Source organism: Ornithorhynchus anatinus, chromosome 11 (genome assembly GCF_004115215.2).
Source record: "Ornithorhynchus anatinus isolate Pmale09 chromosome 11, mOrnAna1.pri.v4, whole genome shotgun sequence".
NCBI classification, from domain to species: Eukaryota; Metazoa; Chordata; class Mammalia; order Monotremata; family Ornithorhynchidae; genus Ornithorhynchus; species Ornithorhynchus anatinus.
Genome location: NC_041738.1, coordinates 54341785 through 54363472, shown reverse-complemented (window position 1 = coordinate 54363472; position 21688 = coordinate 54341785). Strand labels below are relative to the sequence as shown.

At 57.3% G+C, this 21688-nt stretch overlaps 1 protein-coding gene across 2 annotated transcripts; it reads right to left on the bottom strand.

The window, feature by feature from the left end:
* Window positions 1–960: 960 nt before the first annotated feature.
* Window positions 961–19269, bottom strand: SCN4B (sodium voltage-gated channel beta subunit 4). 2 transcript variants are annotated; one of them, XM_029075333.2, is made up of 5 exons: window positions 19113–19269; window positions 9181–9353; window positions 7378–7606; window positions 4431–4560; window positions 961–3003 (listed from the first exon to the last, which is right to left on the bottom strand). In XM_029075333.2, the coding sequence occupies exons 1-5, from the start codon at window positions 19171–19173 to the stop codon at window positions 2910–2912; spliced, it is 687 nt and encodes a 228-aa protein (XP_028931166.1). In that variant the 5' UTR covers window positions 19174–19269; the 3' UTR covers window positions 961–2909. The 2 variants fall into 2 exon arrangements, with proteins under 2 accessions (XP_028931166.1, XP_028931164.1); XM_029075331.2 differs by lacking the exon at window positions 19113–19269 and adding an exon at window positions 16671–16807.
* Window positions 19270–21688: the final 2419 nt, after the last annotated feature.

The following is a 21688-nucleotide window of genomic DNA, read 5'->3' as shown; positions in this document are numbered from 1 at the left end:
ATAATTAAAATTTCAAAGGCCTTGTGCTTAGGGGCGCGGCGCCGAGGGGGAGGTGAGGGGGGAAGAGCCAATCTGATCTCTCCAAGAAGAGTGTTTTCCCTCCTGGAGCACCTTAACGTCTTACCTCAGCTTCACACCCCACCGTGAGGTAGGTAAGGATTATCACGCCCATTTTACAGATGGCGTAACGGAAGCCCAGAAAGGGTGAGTGACTCACTCAAGATCACCCACAGCAGGCCAACTACAAAGATGGGGCTGATCGAATATTGCCGCGCCCCTCCCTTCACTTTCCCCGGGACCAAGGATGTTTTGGGGAAGGGGCGAAGAACAGCTTGCTTATTTTTGGTGTTCCAGGAAAGTAGCTGGGAAGGCCACTTGCAAACTTGTCCCTCTCGTGGATCTGGGACAACCTCCTACCCGTCCCCCGGTACAGCTTCGGGTGCCCAGGGCTATGCCGTGTAGCTGGCTATGCCGTGGCTAGCTCAGTGGCAAGCACCTGGCACACCCGAGGGCTGCCCTCCAAGGGCGAGGGGGGTGGGGCCCGTTGGCTGGGCCCGTGCCGTCTTCTGCCAGGGAAGAGGGGTCTTAGATCCCCTGGCCTGGCCCCGGGCTTTGGGCAGCTCGATTCTGCCATGTGCCCAAGTCCTGTGTACTCTTCACCCCATCTTCTCTGGACGAAGGGATGCTCCAGAGTGACCCCTCAGCACAGGGAACATTATTGACCCTGCTGGGGCCAACGAAGTAGCCACCACCCTCTTCACCCTCATCTCCGGCTGCTGCTGGGAAGCAGGATGACCTAGTGGATAGAGCACGAGCCTGGGTTCTAATCTCGGCTCTGCCACTTTTCTGCTGTGTGATCTTGGGCAAGCCACTTCACTTAACTCCATCTCAGTTACTTCATCTGTAAAATGGGGATTAGGACTGTGAGCTCCACGCAGGACAGGGACCGTGTCCAACCCACTTTGCCCGTATTCACCCGAGCGCTTATTACAGTGCCTCGCACATAGTAAGCGCTTAACAAATACCTTTTTTTCCGATTCCTAAACCATCCTACCTCCCAGAGAAGAAGGAAGGTCCAGCATCGCCGACGAATCCGAGCTACAGGCAGAGCCGGAATCCCAGCAGGGCCCAGAACCCAGGTGTCTGAAACCCAGTCCCAAGGCTCTCCCCTCCGGCACACACAACCTTCTCCCTGTCCCTCTAGGCGCCCCAAGCGCACAAGGGGAGGGACTCCCCCCGGGCCTGCTCGCCCTACTCCGGGGTCAGACAGAGCTCCCTTCCACTGAGGGCCCGCACCCAGGGGTGGAGTAAGCAAAAACACCAAGGCACTGAGGCAAAGACTGCCAACCTCCCCTCCCTCCGCCCTCCGCCCCCCGCCCCCAGCACGAGGGGCCGCCAAACGGTTCCTGAACAAGCGAAGAAAAGCCCCGAGCCCTGCAGCAGCGGGTGACGACGAGGTGGTCTCAGCAGAAGGAAGACTTGAGAGAATCGCCCCCGCTCCGGGGTGGGGGGAACAGGGCGCCCAGAGCGGAAGACGAGCCCTTTACGTGGGGAGAGGGGCGCAAGGAAGGGAGCAGGCAAGAGGAGGGGGGAGAAGGGAGGCACCGGCTTGGTAGCCCAAATCAGCCACGGGGCATCTCCGGCGCAGGAAACGGGGTTCTTGTAAAGCCCGCGGCCACGGCCCCTGGAGCTGCCCGTGGTCTTGAGGAGGAGGGGACGTGGGGAGACACCATTTCACGTGGGGACATTGGGCCTCCTCCTTCCAGCTCTGCCACCGTCTCATTGAGTGACCTCAGCCAAGCCCCTCCCCGAGGATTAGCTCCCTCCACCCCCATTTTCTCCCAAGGCCCAAATCCCTCAGCCTGGTCAGACTGCAACGCGGGGAACGGATTGAGGCATCCTCCCACCCCAGCTCTTAACCTCCTCTACCCGGGAACTCAGGAAGCAGCTGTCCCCAGGGTTAGTAGAGGGAGAAGAGGAGTGTTGAGTTATCTACCCAGTCGGCCTCCGCCTGCCCTCCCCTCCTTCCCCCAGTTCTAAAAGTCACTGGAGGGAGTGAGGGAAGCCCTCGCCCCTCTCCCCCCAAAATCCCGGGAAGCAGACCACACCAGGAGCAGGAAGCCAGCTCTGCCCCCGGATGCCGACCCAGGGCTGAGGCTCAGGGGATAGGCCAGGCGGGGTCCCTCGGCTGGGCTGAGCATGACCCAGGGGGAAGCTGGCACCGCTGGGAGGGAGGACCGTCGTGCCAGAGGTGCCAGCACCTCCCCGTTATGGGAGCAGCTTCTATGCCCGGGATTAGGGAGGAGGGCAGGGCCAGGCCAAGGGGCACAGGGAGTCAGGGGTGGTTCCTGAATCCCCCTGGTCTTGCTGAGTGATGCCTATGCCACCCACGGGAACCGGATTTTAAATGCCCATGTGCAGATCGGTGCCCCAGCCCGATCACACCAGGTCACCCTATCCCGGGGCACCCCTAGGGAAGGCTCCCCGCCCCTCCCCACGTTGCCTTTCATAACAATCCACCGGTCCGAGTGGGAGTACCCTACCAGACTCCTCCAAACTCAGTGGCGTGGGTGGAAAGAGAGGCTAGAGTCAGGATGTCTCCGTGCGCCCTCCCTCCCGCTCCAGAGCTCCAGGGGCGGCAGCCCCTCCCCCCATCCACACCCAGGAAGCCGCCTCCTCTTCCTCCTCTTCCTCCTCCTCTCCCTCCCCGCATCAGTCACCTCAGCCCCTCGGGCCCAGGGGCTGCGGGCAGCGTGCCGGGGGCCAGCCCTCGGTGCCCAAGCAGCAGGCATCGCAGGCACGTGGGTACTCCAGAACCGTCTCGAGCGTCGAAAAAGTTTAACACGAAGAGCGACTCTCTGAGGTCAGGAGTCGCTGGTCAGCCGGGGCCCGGGGCCCGGGCCCAGAACTCAGGCCTTGGGCGTGGCTTTCTGTTCCGCTTTGGAGCCGGCCTGTCCGTTCTCTGTGTTGTCGTTCCCTGAGGAGTTCACCAGGCATTCCTTCCTGGGGGTGGGAGAGGAGGGTAAGGGCAGGCCTCGCCCCTTCCGTCCCCCCTCCCACCCTCCCCAGTCCCGAGATTTAGACCTCGCGCTCTCTCTTCCCTGTCAAGTGCCTGTGCCTTCTCACCGGGGCAGGGAGTGCAACGAGTGAGTTAAGCTGGCGTTCAGAGGTGCAGTACGTTGGGGAGGGCACGAACAGGTTCTTCATTATTAATAATAATTATTATGGCTCTTGTTAAGCGCTTACTATGTGTCAAACACTGCCCTAAACGCTAGGATAGATAGAAGGTAATCAGGTTGTCCCACGTGGGGCTCACAGTCTTAATCCCCATTTTCCAGATGAGGTAACTGAGGCACGGAGAAGTTAAGTGGCTTGCCCAAGGTCACAGAGCAGACGAGTGGCAGAGCCTGGATTAGAACCAACGTCCCCTGACTCCCAGACCCGTGCTCTTTCCACTAAGCCACGCTGCTTCTCCAGCCATGCTGCTTCTCCAAGTTGTAGTATTTGTTATGCACTTGTGTATTTATGTATTTATGTAGTTGTGTATTTGCTAATACTAACAAATTTTAGTATTTGTTAAGCACTTTCTATGTGCCAGACACTTTACTAAGCGCTGGGATAGACACGAGCAAATCCGGTTGGACACAGTCCCTGCCCCAGGTGGGGCTCACAGTCTCAATCCCCATTTACAGATGAGGGAACTGAGGCCCAGAGAAGTGAAGTGACTCGCCCAAGGTCACGCAGCAGGCGGCAGAAGTGACCGCAGCCCCGTGCTGGGCCATAGCGCCTTGGGAGCCACCGTGGTCTTTGCCAACTGCATTAGGCAGCTATTTTTCAGAATCCCTGTCCACCTCGTCGGAATCGGATTTTTTTATGGTACTTCTTAAGCACCTACTATGCGTCAAACACTATTCTAAACGCTGGGGTAGGTACAAGTTAATTAGGTCGGACGGAGTCTCTGTCCCACATGGGGCTTCCAGTCTAAGTTGGAAATAGAACAGGCATTTAATCCCCATTTTACAGTTGAGGAAACTGAGGCACAGAGACGTTAAATGACTTGTTCAAGGTCACAGAGCAAACAGTTGTCAGAGCCGGCATGAGAAGGCAGGTTCTCTGACTCCCAGGTCCGTGTTTTTTCCACTAGGCCAAGCTGCTTCCCCTTTGACAACGGAGGCAGAACTGGGCCTTCAGCCCAGGTCTCCGGATTCCCAGAGCCAGGCTAGTTCCACTGGACCACCAGTAAGACATATGAACGAGGGGAGACTGTGAATCCCATGCAGGATAGGGACTGTGTCCGACCTAATTACCTTGCACGTAACCCAGCGCTTAGAACAATGTTTGACATATACGAAGCACTTAACCGGTGCCATTAAAAAAAAAAAACTGGGGTGAGGGGAGGGTCTGGTGTGTCGGGGACATTCCTAACTTACTTCTTCTCCTGTGTTTTCTTGATGATGAACAGGATGACGTTCTTGGTCAGCATGACAACAATCAGCAGACCGATACACCCCCCGACGACCGCCACGATGATCAGGGTTACGGTGTTGTCCACCACTTCCACTGCGGAGAGAGAGCGGTGAGGGGGTGAGCGGAGAAGGAGCGCTGTGAGGTCTGAGACCACTCTCCAACCCTCCTACTGGAGGGTCGGGAGTTCTGTCCCACCATCCCCATTTCTTTAGGCCAGGCCCAACCCTCCAGGAAGGCATGAAGGAAGGGACCCTTGAGGAGACCATTGGAAATAAGGTTGGAAGCAATCTATAAACAAGGGATAGAACGAATAAAATGAAGGTGAGTGGAAGGAGAATGGAACTGGGGGTCACAAGGCCCGAGTTCTAGTGCAGGTTCTGCCACTTTGTCTGCTGGGTGACTTTGGGCACATCTCTTAACCTCTCTGGGTCTCAGTTTCCTCATCTGTAAAATGGAAATCAAATACCTGTTCTCCCTTCTTCTTAGATGGTGAGCCCAGTGTGGGAAAGGGACTGTGTCTCATCTGATTACCTTGCATTTCCCGCAGAGCTTAACACATAGCAGGCAAGAAATAAATATCATTATTCCAGGTTCCTTATCTCTTAGAAGGGTTTCCATGACACCCCCATCTTTGGCTTCTCATCGCAGGGATCTTTCCTTAGGAAATCCCATCTCCAAGACCACTTGGCCAGTCGGAGGAAAAGCAAAGAATTCCCTGAATGAGACAGACCCCATTGCAGTTGAATTTAATTGGTCAGAAAAAGGCGGGAAGGGGCGGGGGACTCATCTTTTTTAGGGTATTTATTATTATTATTATTATTAATAATGGTATTTGTTAAGTACTTACTATGTGCCATACTATGTGCGAATGCTTACTATATGTCAAACACTGCTCTAGCCCTTGGGGTAGTTACAAGTTAATTAGGTTGGATACAGTCTCTGTCCTGCATGGGGCTTCACAGTCAAAGTAGGAAGGAGAACAGAATTGAAGGGAGAAATTTAAAGACAAGGCCACGCAGCAAGGATTTTTTCAAAACTAAGATTAGAACCCAGGTCCTCTGACTCTCAGGCCTTTGCTCTTTCCACTAAACCATGCTACCTTTGTCTGATATCTTGGCAGGTCAGGGAGCAGTGGGTGGAAAGGAAGAGGCAAATAATTGTGGTATTTTTGAAGAGTTTACTATGTGTCAGCCACCGTACTAAGCCCTGGGGTATCTACAAGGGGTGTGATGGGGTCCTGACTGATTCCTCCTGAGCCAGGGACTCCACCGTCACAGAACCAGGAAAGCTCTGGGAACCACTGAGGGCTTCAGAGTCAGAGATTGGCACCTGCCACCGGTAGCGCCGGGCCAGCTGGGCAACTTGCTGTGCCCAGATCTCAGTCTCAAGGACAGGACTGGGCAGAAAGAAGGGCAGGGACAGCAGGGTAAAGGGACTCTTTATTGAAAAAATAGTATCAGGCACTTACTATGTTCCAAGCACTGTACTAAACGCTAGGGTAGATATGCAAGATAATCATATTGGACACAGTCCACGTCCCACTTGGGTCTCATAGTAGAAATCCCCATTTAACAGATGAGGTAACGGAGGTACAAAGAAGTGAAGTGACTAGACCCAGGTCACACAGCAAACAAGTGGAAGAGCCGGGATTAGAACCCAGGTCCTTCTGAATCCCAGGCCTCGGGCTCTATCCACTAGGCTACGCTGCTCCTTTTTACTCTTCTGATCCAAAGCGGGCTGCATTTTGGTCCTGTGAGCTGAAGTCTGAATTAGGAGGTGTGGAGTCGGTTAATGAGTCGCCGTGAACTTGGGACCAGCCCAGGGGTCAAAGGGAACGACAGAGCAACTGGGGGGGGGGGGGACTTTGAGGAAGGCTTGTTCACTAGTTCTGTGAGCACCTTGGGGGTCAAGGACCGGGTTTACACCTCTTTTCCCACCGCTAAATACAGTGCTTGGCGCATAGTAATAATAATAATGATGGTATTTGTTAATAGTTTACTATGTGCCAAGCACTGTTCTAAGCACTGGGGTAGATACAGGGTAATCAGGTGGTCCCACGTCGGACTCACAGTTTTAATTCCCACTTTACAGATGAGATAACTGAGGCACAGAGAAGTTAAGTGACTTGCCCAAGATCATACAGCAGACAAGTGGATGAGGCAAGATTAGAACCCATGTCCTCTGACTCTCAAGTCCTTGCTCTTTCCACTAACCCACCCTGCTACTGTCACTACTCCACTACAGCATGCTGAGCCCGCGGGGGCCCCCGGGGACTCTGGCCTGCTGTCCCGTTAATAATAATAATAATAATATTATACTAATACTATTATTATTATTGCACTTATTAAGCGCTTACTATATGCCAAGCACTGTTCTAAGCCGCCCGGGAAGATACAAGTTAATCAGGTTGGACACAGCCCTTGTCCCACACGGGGCTCACACTCTTAATCCCCATTTTACAGATAACTGAGACCCAGAGAAGTGAAGTGACTTGCCTAAGGCCACACAGCAGACATAGAGAAGCAGCGTGGCTTAGCGGAAAGAGCCCGGGCTTGGGAGTCGGAGGACGTTGGTTCTAATCCCGGCTCTGCCACTTAGCTGCTGCGTGACCTTGGGCAAGCCGCTTAACTTCTCTGTGCCTCAGTGACCTCAACTGGAAAATGGGGATTAAGACTGAAAGCCCCACGTTGAACAACCTGATTACCTTGCGTCTATCTCAGAGTTTAGAACCGTGCTGGGCACATAGTAAGCGTTTAATAAATACCATTATTCTGATGACGGAGTCGGGATTAGAACCCAGGTCCTTCTGACTCCCAGGCCCCGTGCTCAGCCTTCAGCGTCTCCAGCGCCCCCCGCCCTCCTCTCGGGGTGCCCACCCCCCCCACCCAGGCAGCCAGAGCCTCCCCATACGTTGTTTCACCACGTTGAGCGTGATGGTGGCTTCGTGCTGAGCGTTCTTCTCCTTGGGGTTCCTGACCCGGCAGGTGTACTTGCCAGCGTCGGCAAACTCCACCTCCTGCAGCACGATGGAGATGTTGTTCTTCTTGTCCCGCGTGGAACCGACCAGCACGATGCGGCTGTGCATTTCCTTCCTCACTCTGGGCTCCGACTTCTCGTTTTTGACCATCCCCTCCAGCAACTGCAGGGACGGAGGGGGTTGGAGGGGGACGGAGGGGGTTGGAGGTGGACGGGGGCAGAGAGGACGGCCGAGTGAGGTGAGAATGATCTCCCGGATGCCCCGGCTCGGCCCTCCGGAGGTCATCTCGTCCATCCCTCTGCGGAGCCCCCAAAGTCACGGAGAAAGGAGATAACTGTCCCCAGGAACCTCAGGCCTTCCCCGTGGTCATTAAGGAGGACAATCGGAGCCGTCTCTGGACACCGCGGTGACCCTCTCCGCAGCCCCCATCCCTGGCCCCGTGGACCCTCCTCTAATAAAGGGCGTTAGGCAGAGCTAACTTGGTCTAACTCTGTAATAACTCCGTAATAACTTTAATTTATTTATTTATATTAATGTCTCTCTCCCCCTCTAGCCTATAAACTCGTTATGGGTAGGGAATGTGTCCGTTATATTGCTATTTTGTACTCTCCCAAGCGCTTAGTACAGTGCTCTGTACACGATAAGAGAGCAATAAATACGATCGACTGACTGACAAGGGGCACCTGGCCTTTTTCTACCCCGGGGACCACCCCAGCCTTCAACAAGGCTTGCCCACCTACTCCCAGGACAGACTGTAAGCTCCTTGAGGGAACGGATCCTGTTTACTGACTCTCGTAATTCACTCTCTCAAGCATTTGAAACGGTGCTCTGCACAGAGCAATAAATACTATTATTTGAACAAAATCCCCCCAACTAGGTGACCCCAGCGTTCCAGTCCCTCTTCCCTTCAGAAGGGCCGTCCGTCCATCAATCAATCAATCAATCAATCGATGGTATTCATTGAGCACTTACAGTGTGCAGAGCACTGTACTAAGCACTTGGGAGAGCACAATATAACGGAGTTGGTAGGTACGTTCCCCGCTCACAGGGAACTTGCAGTCTGGACGGGAAAGAAGATATTATTCTAAAGGGATATTACAAATGTACGGATGTGTACGTCAGTGCTGTGGGACTGTCCCGCTGTCCCATTAATAATAATAATAATGCTATCATTATTATACTAATACTATTATTATGATCATGGGTTCGAATCCCAGCTCTGCCACTCGTCAGCTGTGTGACTGTGGGCAAGTCACTTAACTTCTCTGTGCCTCAGTTACCTCATCTGTGAGCCTCACGTGGGACAACCTGATTAGCCTGTATCTACCCCAGCGCTTAGAACAGTGCCCTGCACATAGTGAGCGCTTAACAAATACCAACATTATTATTGCTATTGCACTTATTAAGCGCTTACTATATGCCAAGCACTGTTCTAGGCTCCGGGGCAGATACAAGTTAATCAGGTTGGACAGAGCCCCTGTTCCACACAGAGCTCACACTCTTAATCCCCATTTTACAGATCAGATAACCGAGACCCAAAGAAGCGAAGTGACTTGCCTAAGGTCACACAGCTTACTGTGTGACCAACTGACTGTGTGATCCATCTAACCTGAATCCCCCCCGCTGCAATTTAAAGCGGCCTCAGCGATGCAGCCAGGAGTCCAGGAAAATGGGGATTCGTTTTCCTCCCCAGCCTCGGCAGCCCCCCTCCCCAGCCAGGTTCCCCAAGCACTCACGTCCTGGTAGTCGTCCGTGCTATTGTACTTCCACCAGAAATAGAGGTTCTCGAAGCCAATGCAGGTGGAGAAAGTGCAGGGCAGAAGGATGTCGGTGCCGTTCAGGGCCGTGATGAGGGGGGTCTTCCCGACCGAGACCTCCAGGGCCAGAACCACGGGAACCAGGAGGACGCCTGCTCAGGGCACAGGGAGGGAGGAGAGGCCGTGGGGTTGGACGGCGGCGGAGGGGCAGGCCAGGGGAAGCAGCATGGCTTGGTGGATAGAGCTCGGGCCTAGGAGTCAGAAGGACCTAGGTTCTAAACCCGCCTCTGTCACATGTCTGCTTGTGTGACCCTGGGCAAGTCGTTTCACTTCTCTCGGTGTCGGTTCCCTCATTTGTAAAATGGGGATTAAGAGTGTGAGCTCCATGTGGGACAGGGACTGTGTCCAACCTGCCCCCAGTGCTTCGAGCAGTGTTTGGTACAGAGTAAGCGCTTAACAAGTACCATAATCATTATTATTATTATTACAGGGAAGGTACAAGGAGCAGGACGCAGCACCTTGTCTCACCCTCTCCGTCCTCCTCCTGGCCCTGGGGGAAAGGAGCAGGGGGGAGGGGAGGGAGGACAGCAGATATTACACTCGGTTTCAGGGTGGGCTTAACCTAGTGGATGGAGCTCAGGCCTGGGGGTCAGACCTGAGTTCTAATCCCGACTCCACCACTTGTGTGTTGTTTGACTTTGAGCAAGTCACTTAAATTCTCTGTGCCTCAGTTTCCTAAACTATAAAATGGGGATTAAGACTACGAGCCCTATGTGGGACAAGGATTGTGTCCAACCTGATTAGCTTGTAATAATAATAATAATGGTGCTTGTTAATGTAATTTGATTTATTTATATTGTTGTCTGCTTACTTGTATTGATATCTTCATGCCTGTTTACTTGTATTGATGTCTTCATGCCTGTTTACTAATATTGATGTCTGTCTCCCCCTCTCTAGACTGTGAACTCGTTGTGAGCAGGGATTGCCTCTCTTTATAGCTGTACTGTACTTTCCCAAGCACTTAGTACGGTGCTCTGCACACAGCAAGCGCTCAATAAATACGATTGAATGAATGAACCATGGTGGCCTTTGTTAAGCGCTTACTATGTGCCAAGCACCGTTCTAGGTGCTGGAGAAGATACAAAGTGATCAGGTCGGATTGTGAGCCACATAGGGCTCACAGTCTTAATCTCCATTTTAAAGACGAGGTAATGGAGGCACAGAGGAAGGGAAGTGATTTGCCCAAGGTCACACAGCAGACAAGTGGTGGAGAGGGGATTAGAACCCTGGTCTACACCTGCTCACAGTAGGGTGCCAGTGCTTAACAAACGCTACAAAATGTGAGGAAACCGAAGCTTGGAGAGGAGACGGTAATCTCATCGTGAGCTGGGAATGTGTACGCCAACCTCGTTGTATTACACCCTCCCAAGCGCTTAGTACAGTGATCTGCACGCAGTAAGTGTTCAATAAATACCACTGATTGATTGAGAAAGGCTAGAAAGGAGGGATCCGGGCTCCTAGTGGGCCCGGTCGCCTTTGGATAGTTTGGGGGGAGAACCAGAAGCCACAGCAGAAGGAGTCCAGGAAGGAGTCCCGAGCCTGCCGCCCAAACCTCTCCCCCTCCCCGCGATTCAAGCGCTTAATACAGTGCTCTGCACATAGTAGGGGCTCAATAAATACGGATGGATGGATGGATGGATGGATGGATGGATGGATGGATGGATGGATGGATGGATGGATGGATGAATGGATGAATGAATTCCTCTGCCCAATCGTCCGGGCCCCTGGGCTCCTCCCCTGGCTGCCGGGGTCGCCATCTCCCAAGTTAACGCGGTCCTAGCTGCCCACCTGCGGTGGCGGGGCAGGCCGGGCAACACCTCGAATTGGGGGCGTGGGGATTGGGGGTGGTGGGTGCCTCCAAACTGCAGCCTACGGCCCAACGAGGAGACGGGGGAGAATAAAATAAAAATCGTGGTATTTGTTAAGCGCTCACTATGTGCAAAGCACTGTTCTAAGCGCTGGGGGATATAAGGTGATCAGGTTGTCCCACGTGGGCCTCACAGTTTTCATCCCCATTTTACAGATGAGGTAAATGAGGCACAGAGAAGTTAAGTGACTTGCCCCAAGTCACTCAGCTGGCAAGTGGCGGAGCCGGGAGAAGGGCTGGGAGAGGCCCACCCACCCATCCACCATCGCTTGAAGGAGTGAGGAGGACTACAGGAGGCGGAGCTGGACCTGACCCGGGGAGAGGCCAGAGTTCAGGGTCCCAGACCGTCCATCCGTCCTCGGGCCCGTACCGCTCCCCCCCCCCCTCCCCCGCTCCGGTCAGGCAAGGGCGGGGGGCTGCCCCGACGGGTGGGGGGCGAGGGGACTCCGGGGTAGGAGAGCAGCGCCGGCTCTCCCCGTCCTCGTCCCGCTTGAGGGGGGGAAGGGGGACGACTCCTGGGTCCCCGGGCGGGACGCGCCTGCCGCATTGGGGGCGGGGAGGGTCCGGTGGGCGGGGGGATGGAGCGGCCCGGTGGCGTCAGCGGGCTGGGGCCGGGGCAGGGGGTGGGAGCGGGGTGGGGGCCGGGGCTGGGACCGGAGCCGGGGCAGGGGGTGGGAGCGGGGCCGGGGCCGGGCCCCTGCACCGGCTGCGGCGCTGACTCAGGGAAACAGGGGGAGGGGGGGACCGGAGCCCGGAGCTGCGGCGCGGCCTGGAGACAGGGTGTCCCCGCCTGACTCCTGCAGCAAGAAGCCGCCGCCCCGCCCCGCCCCTGACATTTGGGTCCCGGATCCCGAGGATGCCGAGGAATTCCCCCTCGGGAAGGGGGTTGGGAGGGGGCCCACGTGGGTGAGTTTTCCGCGCTCCGTTCCCGCTCTTTCTCCGCCCCCTTGCGGCCCGCGGTCTCGCTCCCCTCCTTATTCTTTCTCTCCTTACGCTGACCGTGCCCCCCACCCCCCCCCCCCCCGGTCCCACTCTCCTAGACCCCTTGTCCCCCGCAGTTCTCCCCCGGGACCTGCCCGGATGAGACATCCGACACCCCCGAGCCAAGGGGCTCAGGAGAGGGCGAGTCCCCATCCTCTTTCGGTCACCTGTTCCTGCCTTTCGTACCCCGACGAGTGCGGACCGTCTGGCCTAAATCCCTCCTGCTGCAGCTTGCGCTCCCTTGACTGCATTCTGGGCTGAGAATGAAGGGGAGAGACATCAGCACCCCCCTTAGTCCGGCCCGGACCGCGGCCCCGTCCGGTGGCAGCCCGAGGAGGAGGAGGTCAAGGGTCGGGAAGAACGCAGACGACCGCGCAAAGTGCCGCCCCCAGGACAGCCCCCTCCACCCCCAACCCCAGACCCAGGAAGACCCTACTCCCCTCCGGTACTCGAGAGATTAGCTCGGAGGCCTTAGGGAGTTCCAACAGAGACAACGACCCCCGCCCCCGCTGGCCTGGGACCTTCTTGGGCTCTGGTCCCAGCCGGGCTGCCGGGACCCTATCAATCAATCAATCAATCAATCAATCGCCTTCATCGAATACTTACTACGAGCAGAGCACCGTACTAAGCGCTTGGAAGAGTGCGATACAACAGAATTAGCAGACACGTTCCCTGCCCATAACGAGCTTACATTCTAGATGGGGAGACAGACGTTAACATGATTGGCTCGTCTCTAGACTCTAAGCTCGTTGAGGGCAGGGAATGTGTCTGTTTGCTGTTATATCGTACTCTCCCAAGCGCTTGGAACAGTGCTTTGCATACAGTAAGCGCTCAATAAATACGACTGAACGATTGAATTAATAAATAAGCCACTTATAATATATAATTTAAAGACATGTACATAAGTGCTGTGGGGTTGGGGGTGGGGCGAATATCAAATGTCCAAAGGTCATAATGAGATTAAAGTGCTTTGATGATGCAGAAGGGAGAGCTAGTCGGGGGGGAAAGTGGGCTTAATCGGGGAAGGCCTCTTGGAGGAGCTGTGACCTTAGTAATGCTTTGAAGGTGGAGAGCGGGACGGTCCGGCGTAAATGGAAGGGGAGGGAAGCAGCCAGTGCCGGGAGAAGAACAGGGAAGACACCATCCAAGGAGAAGCCTCCCCTCCTTCCTCCTGCCCTCCCCAGTGCCTGCTGCCCAGCCCGGATACGCTGCTGGTACCCAGAGCCAGGCCTTCAACACCAACTCCAGCTCACCCTCCTCCTGCCTCGACCCCCGCCCCAAAGCGCAGAGCCCAGGGAGAAGAGGAGGAGCCGGGAGGGAGGTCAAAAGTATCTGCGTTGGGCGAGATTGCCCAGAATCGGGCCCCAGGGGTCAGGAGCCTGGGCGTCCCGGTGGAAATGAGAGAGGAGGATCAGTCCTCCAGTTCCGGAAGAGAGAAATTGAGGATCAGAGAGGGTTATGCATTTACCTAGAGCCACACAGCACATCCTATCTGGTAGTGCCAAGGACATGGATTCGTTCCCTGTACGGGCCGGAGGTAATCTTTTCCCCCCCTCTAAACTGTAAACTCGTTATGAAATACGTATTGTACTGTTCCAACCTCTTACCACAGTGCTCTGCATACATTAAGTTCTCTTAACTTACTGCATACAGTAAGTTGATTGACTGACTGATTGATTGGTTGATCGATCCTCAGCTGAGACCCCTGAGGCCCAGCCTCCCTGTCCTTGCTCTCTCCAAGAGGCTGCTCTCCTCCATACTCCAAACTCATGAGGAACTGGGACTGCGTGCTAGATGTTTGCATCGTCTCTGCTCCAGCGCTTAGGGCAGTGATTGGCACATAGTAAACACTGGAGAAATACCATCGTGACCCACTCTCCTTCCCACAGGATTGCTCCTCCCCTGCACCAGCAGAGGCCCAGATTCAGCCACCCTAGAGCTGTTTTCCCCTCACTATTTGCTGACCCTTCGGGGAGAACGCCCCTGCCCCAGCTCCACAGCTCGGCAGTTCTGCCCCCCGATGCCGGCTGCCCTCAAAGCTGGAAAAGTCTGTTTTGATTCTGCGCCAAGTAACCCAACTCTTCTCCCAGCTCTGACCCCCGCTGAGGAGGGACAGAGAATGGTCCTCAAGAACATCTAGGAGCAAGGCCTTGGGGCCCGGGGTCTGGAGAGATGCCCCTGCCCCTGCCCCCATTCCACCCCCCCCCCAACACACATACACACCTATCACAGCAACTCAGTTCCCCATGAGAACTGAGAACAGCTGTGGAGACAAAAGGACTGTCACCTCTCAAGTCCAGGATAGGGATGGGGGTCCCATGCAAACTTTGCAGGCTGGTGATGAATAATTATGCAATAGGAAAAGCAGTAAGTTTCACAAATTCGAGGCACACAGTAAAGCATTAGGTTTAGAAACTATAGTTGTCTCATCGTAATAAGAATGTACCGAAAGACTGGTCAGGCCTCACAGATAATAATGATGATAACTATGGGCCCGAGGCTACTCAAACCTATCTGTAGTGTTGACCGAAACAGGGAGCAGAGAGAGGAAAGGGGGAGAGGGGGTGGGGAGAAGAGATCTTAGGAGGGGGAGATGGGAAGAGCGAGGGAGGAAGGGACTAAGAGAACCCCAAAGAAGTGCTGTAATATTCCTCCCTTTGGTTTCTCTGCCTCTCTTTTCCCACACTCTTTCCCATCTCTGATCTCCTGAATTTCTGGGGAGGGCAGAGGAAGTAGAGGCCCAGAGAGGTAAAAGCAACTTGCCCAAGGTCATCCAGCATTTCAGAAACATCGCCAGGACAGGGACCTATTTATTGCCATTGTTCTTGTCTCTCCGTCTCCCCCGATCAGACTGTAAACCCGTTAAACGGCAGGGACTGTCTCTATCTGTTGCCGACTTGTTCATCCCAAGCGCTTAGTACAGTGCTCTGCACATAGTAAGCGCTCAATAAATACTATTGAATGAATGAATGAATGGACCAAGCATCCCTGCCTCCTGATCTGGGCTACTGCCGGCTGCGAGATCCAGAGACGCAGCTCGAGGGGAGGGAGGAGGAGCTTCGAAAACGGTCCCAAATGAAAGGTGTTCTCCTCCCCAGCCGCCGCCATCCGGGGCCCACCCAGACCAGAGGTTCCAAGCCCCAGGTGCCTCCAAACCCCAGGCAAAGGGGCCCGGCCATAATCTGTCCCAGTCGGCCTGACCCAGGGCGGTTCCTTTCCCCTTCCCCTCAGTTCCCATGACTTTCTGAGCTCTGCAGGTTCCAGGCTCCTCATCCGCCCACACCACCAACCAGCCGCTGCCCCTTGGGGTTGCTCGGCACCCACCACTGGACTCACTGGGGTGGCACCTGGGGATCGCCCCTCCCCCCCATAACGTCCTCTCTTACCCCTGTGTCTCTCCTGCTCTCCCCCAAGGCTTCCCTCAGCAGTGCTAAGCGCACAGTACGGTGCTCTGCCACGGTAAGCACTCAATAAATACGATTGACTGACTGACCGGCCCTCTCAATTCTACTTCCTCCAGTTCTGCCCAGCGGCAAAGACCCTTCCAAGCCCAGCTCGGCAGCCCCAGGGACAGTGGCTGGCTCAGGCCCCTGAGTGGGATTCCTGGGGCGAGAGGGGTAGGTCGCGGGGAGCGACAGGCCCACATGCCTCCCCAGATTTCTCCTATGCGGAGGATGAGGCCATGAGCTCCAATGCCACCCCTGCCTCCTCCCCGACGGGACGATTCCCGCCTCCAAGGGTCAACCCTAACCCGGGGGGGCTTCTAAAGCCCTAGATCTAAGGCCAGGAAATCAGAAACCCCAAGATGTTGGCTGGGGGCTTTGGGTTGCCACCCAACTCATTTCAGATGTGTTCTGGACACGCCGGCTTCCCCAGGGCCTTCTCCATGGGGTGAAACGGGGGAGGGGGTGGAAATATAAGGACCAAAATCGGGCGGACCCTCCTGTTCCCCGCCTCTACCTCCTCTGCCTGGATTCCCAACTCGGCAGCCAGATGTATCCTAGCCTGGAGAAAGGAGACCTTGTCCCCGGGAATACTGCCTGCTACCTCCGGGTGGGGGGCAGAGTGGAAATCCTAGACAGAGGTGGGGGAGACCCTGCAGGGGTTGGGGGGCGGGGGGCTTCCCGATGGTGCTCAGGATTGTTCTCCTATCAGTGGGGGAAGTGCGCAAGAGAAAGGGAGGAGGAGGAGGAGAGAGGTAGAGAAGAGAGGGAGGGCGGGGGGCGGGGGGGGGGGAGAAGAGGGGGCGGAGAGAGGGGGAGGGGCATTCCTCGAGCCGGGGAGGGCGGAGAGGGGCGGGGGAAGGGGGCAGCCGAGCGAACTGGAGCAAAGTTGGTCGCCTCTCTGGGCCGTGCCCCCTCCCCAGCAGTGGGCGCCGGCAGGAGTCGGGGGCCCGGTGGACCCGTCCCGGCGCCCCGCTCGCTCTATTTCGGGGGGGAAGGGAAAAGCAGCCCCGGGCCCCGGGGTGTGGGGAAGGAGGTGCCTCCCGGTGCCATCCCGTGGCCGCCCCGGGGGTCAGCTCGGTGGGCAGGTGCCCGCTCCCCGGGGAGGGAGTCCTTACCCAGCAGTCCGGTGCCCAGCCATCTCGCCGCGGCGCCGATGCGGTACCCAGCTCCGAGCATCCTCCCGGCTGCTGCGGGGCGGGGAGTCGAGGAGGGTGTGGACTGCGGGGCGGGCCCGGCCTGGAGGCAGAGCCTCTGCCCAGCCTTCTACCTCCTCCTCCTCCTCCTCCTCCTCCTCCTCCCCCTCCTCCTCCAGAGATGCGGCCGGGCGAGCTCTGCGCCGGCCACAACTCGGCAAAGTTAGCGGGAAGGAGGCACGTGGATCGCCCGCCCCCGGGAGCCGGCTGCCCCCGCCCCCGCCCCTGCCCCCGGGCTGGGGACGGACCAGGGGGGAGGATGTGGAGCGGGAGGGGCGGAGGGGTCGGGAGAAGGGAAGGGGAACGGAGGGACAATAAAGGGGACGGAAGGAGAAGACAGGAGAGTTTAAAGTGGGAGAGGACGAGGGAGGAGGGGAGATGAGGGAGGGAGAGAGAGGCAGTGAGAAGGAGGGAAGGGGGTGGGCGGTGGGGGGCACTCGAGGTCACTGGAGCAAAGTTATCAGGAGCTTTGGAAAGGGTTCCCTCCCCAGCAGTCCGGCGTTGGTAGAATTTGGTCCAGCCCGGCCCCCCCGTAATAATAACGTTGGCATTAACCACTTGGGATGTGTCAAGCACTGTGCTATTCGCTGCGGGCAATACAGATTACATAATCAGATCGGACACCCTCCCTGTCCTACACGGGGCTCGCAGTCTAAGAGAGAGGGAGAACGGGTATTTAATCCCTATTTCACAGATGTCGAAACTGAGGCCCAGAGAAGTGAAGTGACTTGCTCAAGGTCACACGGCAGTCAAGTGGCAGAGCCTGGATTAGAACCCTCATCTCGATGACCCCCCCCCCCAGTCTTGTCCTCTTTTAACTAGACCGTGCTGCCTCCCCAACCCGGTCTCGATGACCCTCCGCCCCAAAGGTCCAACCCAGGCCCGCAAAGTTCCGGTTTCGGGTTCAGGGAATCGGAAACAGCCCTTTGCTGGATGGGGACTTTCGGTTCCGACTCAACCCTTTTCAGACCCATTCGGGACACTGGGGCTCCCCAAGGGCCATCTTCATACGTGGAAGTGGGGTCACGTTTAGGGAGAACTTTCCCTTCTCTGACTTTTTTCCCCTTTCCTCCCCATTCCACCAGCCTTTTTTATTCTGAAGGATGTGTGTATGTGTGTTTGCGTTTATGTGTTTAAGTAGAAGGCCCTCTATCCCAGATGATAAAGAAAGCTGAGTGACATAAGGATATTACCTCTGCCAGCTAAAACCCCCAAAACTAACCCCACCGTGTCTAGCAAAGCCACTGCTGACATCTGGTGAAGCTCAGGGGAGGCCAGAGTACAGGGGGTGAGGGCCTGGAGCCAGGAGAAGCAAAGCCCTCGGGAGTGGGGCGTCGATTGGGAATTGATGGCCCGATTAATTATCTCTCAGCGCTGCTTGAAGCTCTGGAGGTCAATTAATCAATGGTGTTTATCGAGCACTTACTATGTGCAGAGCACTGTACTGGGCGATTGGGAGAATACAGTGCAGCAGAGTTAGCAGACGCATTCCCCAGCCCACAACGCGCTTACAGCCTAGAGGACTGTAGATGAACACCGGAGGCTTCACGGACGACAGGGAGCCTCAGAGCAGAAGGCCCACCGGTGGATGGGACTCAGAGCAGAACTGAGGAGCAAATCCCAGTGTGCGTCCGGGGGATAGGGAGATTTGGGGGCCGGGGGGGGGGGCGGAGGGGAGCTTGCTTTCTGCGTGGGGGCCGCCCCCTCAGTGATCCTGCAGTTCCCTGTACTAGGGTGTCCATTAAAGAGCCAAGAGACTTCACTGATCCTCCTCTAGGACATCTGAATTCGAAGGTGAGGGGGTCGCCACTGGACCCTTCCGATTCCAAACCCATGACTGATCCAGATGCGTCCTGGCCAGCCGAGAGGGATCAAAGAGCTTGGGGGACGGCCAGAGAGAAAAAAGGGAAAGGTCGATGGTGGGGGAGGGGAGCTCTCTGCTGGGGAAGGGGGCAGACTGCCCAGATTTTGCCCATGACTTTCCCTTCCCAACGGAGAGGGGCTAGAAAAGAGGAAGGGGGGAGGGAGAGGGGAAAGGCGAGAAGGGGGCGGGGCTTGCTCCAGCCCGGCGCGGGTCGGGGAGGGCGGGTCGGGGAGGGCGGGGGAAGGGGGCAGCCGAGCGAACTGGAGCAAAGTTGGTCGCCTCTCTGGGCCGTGCCCCCTCCCCAGCAGTGGGCGCCGGCTGGAGTCGGGGGCCCGGTGGGCCCGTCCCGGCGCCCCGCTCGCTCTATTTCGGGGGGGAAGGGAAAAGCAGCCCCGGGCCCCGGGGTGTGGGGAAGGAGGTGCCTCCCGGTGCCATCCCGTGGCCGCCCCGGGGGTCAGCTCGGTGGGCAGGTGCCCGCTCCCCGGGGAGGGAGTCCTTACCCAGCAGTCCGGTGCCCAGCCATCTCGCCGCGGCGCCGATGCGGTACCCAGCTCCGAGCATCCTCCCGGGCCCGGGCTGGGGATGCGGGGGGCGCGGGGGCGGAGCCGGTGCCCAGCCCGACTCTTCCTCCGGCGATGTGGCCGGGCGAGCTCTGCGCCGGCCGGGACCGGGCAAAGTTAGCGGGGAGGGGGCGGGAGGGGGAGGAGGGGAAGGGGCGGGGAAGGCGGCCTCCCGCCCCCTGGAACCGGCTGCGGGAGAGGCTGCCGCCGAGGAAGAAAGGTGGGGAGGGTGGGGGGGAAGGGGAGGAAGAGGTGAACCCTCTCCTCGGGACGGCCTGAAAGGGACCGGGGCGTCCCGGCGATGGCGCCCCCGCCCCTGCTTCCCCCTACCCCGGAGGGGAGGAGGGGTGGGGGGTCAGAGGGAGAGGGAGCTTGGGGGGGGGGGGGGGGGGGGTCTCTGTGTGAACCCCGAGGGCCGGGGAGTTGGGGCGGGGGGCGCCCCTCGAGCTCTGCACTGCGGTGGCACCAGCACGTGGGCTGCCCTGCTGGCCGTGCCCGGGCCGCCGCTGCGGATTCCAACGGGGGCGGGCGCGGGGAGACGCGGGGAGGGTCGGTGCCGGGATTGGGACTGCCCGCTCCCACCCCGGGCCTGAGGGACGGCCTTCCGTCCGACCACCTGCAGGGCAGAGGCGAGTCTGGGCCCGAGTCCCCTTCCCCAGGGGACCTGGGCTGTAAGCGAGGCTGATCGCAGCTGGGGTGAGGGTGTGAGGGTGTGTGTGTGTGAGTGTGCGTGTCTGTGTGTGTCTGTGTGTGTGCTTGAGCGGGCGACTGCGTGCGCATGGGTTCTTAGGTTCAAAGTATCCGTGGCCCAGGTGGGTGTTTTTCCCGTCTGCGTGCTTACGGTGGGGCTAACTTGGGAGTTTGCGAGGTGTGTGCTTCCGGCTGTTGAGCGTGTAAGTTTGGTGGGTGTTTTAAGTGTATCTTCTGAGGAGGAGGAGGATGGTATTTACTGAAGGCCAATGTGTCAAGAACCGTACCGGGTCGTCTTCCGTATGTGTCCCTTGCCTGGGTGTGTGTGTTTACAGGGGCATGTAGGTGTCCTGGGTGAGTGTGACCGGAGTGCATGGATATGTGTGTTTGTACCATGTTCCCTGTTTTTACATTTCATGCGTGCCTTCACTGTGTGTTTCGGCTGTGTCTACGCTTACTGTATGTATTCACAGTATGTGTGTTGAGAGGGTGTATGTTGTAGTGTGTGTGTGTGTCTGTGCGCATGTGTTTGGATGACTGCCAGACTTGCCCTTCGACTTACCCCATGGGGGTGTCAAACATGTCCCTTGCCTTAGCAGCCGGTCCTCCCCTTTCCCTTCTCTTCCTCCACCCTCTCCTCCCCTTCGTCCTCTATTTCCCTTCCCCTCCTCCCCCTTCCCTTCCGGCCCTCTACTTGGAGGCTGGAACTTCCTCCCTCTCCTTTCTCTTCCGTCCCCGCCCCCACTTTGCTCTAGCCCTAGCCTCCCTTTCCCCCAAGAAGCCGACCCTCTTCCCCTTTTCCTACCTTCACTTCCCCTCCCCACCTCCCCCCAGGGCCCCTGTAGAGATTAGTGAGGCCTAGACTGTCAGCTCACTGTGGGCAAGGAATGTGTCTGTCCTATTGTTATATGGTACTCTCCCGAGTGCTTGGTACAGTGTTCCGCACCCAGTAAGCGCTCAATAAATACGATTGATTGAGTCGGGTCTCGGGAACTCTCCCCCTCCCCAGCACCCCTGAGGTCGAGGTAGGAATTCTCTGGAAGCAGAGGGGTTTGGGCTGAGAGGAAATCCGGTACCGTCTCCCTCTGCAGAGGCTCAGGCAGGCAGGCCTATTTCACCAGCCCCCTAGCTGTTGCCAGAAAAGAATATACTTGTCACCTGCCTGGAGCGTGGGTGGCCTTCACTTAAGGCACAAAAAGACAGAAACTCAGTCCCCGCTCAGCCCGCCCCACCCCCACTAACCAATCCCCAGCTTCTGCACCAACCCCTGTACCCATCTCTCCCACCAGAGCCCGGTCCCCCACCCCCTACGCCCGGCCTCGTGGCCGGGTTCCCTGCTGAGGGTGGCAGAGAGGGGGGCAGCTGCCCCTCCAGCGGGTCCCAAGCATGGCGGCAGAGGGCAAGGGGAGGGCGGCATCAACCCTGCCAGCTTTATTTTTACAGCGGGCAGAGGGGGCAGGGGAGAAGGGTTGAGTTTCCAACAGCGGGAGGTGAAGGTGAAAAGATGAGACAGAAGAAGGTGAAGGAAAGTGAGCCGGGACTAAGGCCCAACCACAGAGCATTTCTCCCCTCCCCAGCCATTGCTCCTCCCCGGATGGAGCTGGGAATTTGGGAGGGGGGGAGAGGGGGCACGAGGGGCAGTCTTCCGAGTTATCTTTAGACACCCTCTATGGACGGGCCAGGACTTAGGGGGCTGCGGGACGGCCAGTGCCCCCGCCCCGCAGCCCCCGGCTCTGACTGTTCCCTCAAGGTCACGCTCCGCCGGGGACAAATCTTCCAGCGGAGACATGCTCCCCCGCCTGGAGACCCGGTTCCCACAACGTGTC

Excerpts from the sequence above, each read along its gene's own strand:
- SCN4B (XM_029075333.2), bottom strand. The coding sequence starts at position 19,173 with ATGCTCGGAGCTGGGTACCGCATCGGCGCCGCGGCGAGATGGCTGGGC. Across the intron at positions 7,607-9,180 it reads GCACGGACGACTACCAGGAC|TTGCTGGAGGGGATGGTCAA; the intron begins GTGAGTGCTTGG and ends CCGTCCCTGCAG. Across the intron at positions 3,004-4,430 it reads AAGAAAACACAGGAGAAGAA|GAAGGAATGCCTGGTGAACT; the intron begins GTAAGTTAGGAA and ends TCCCACCCCCAG.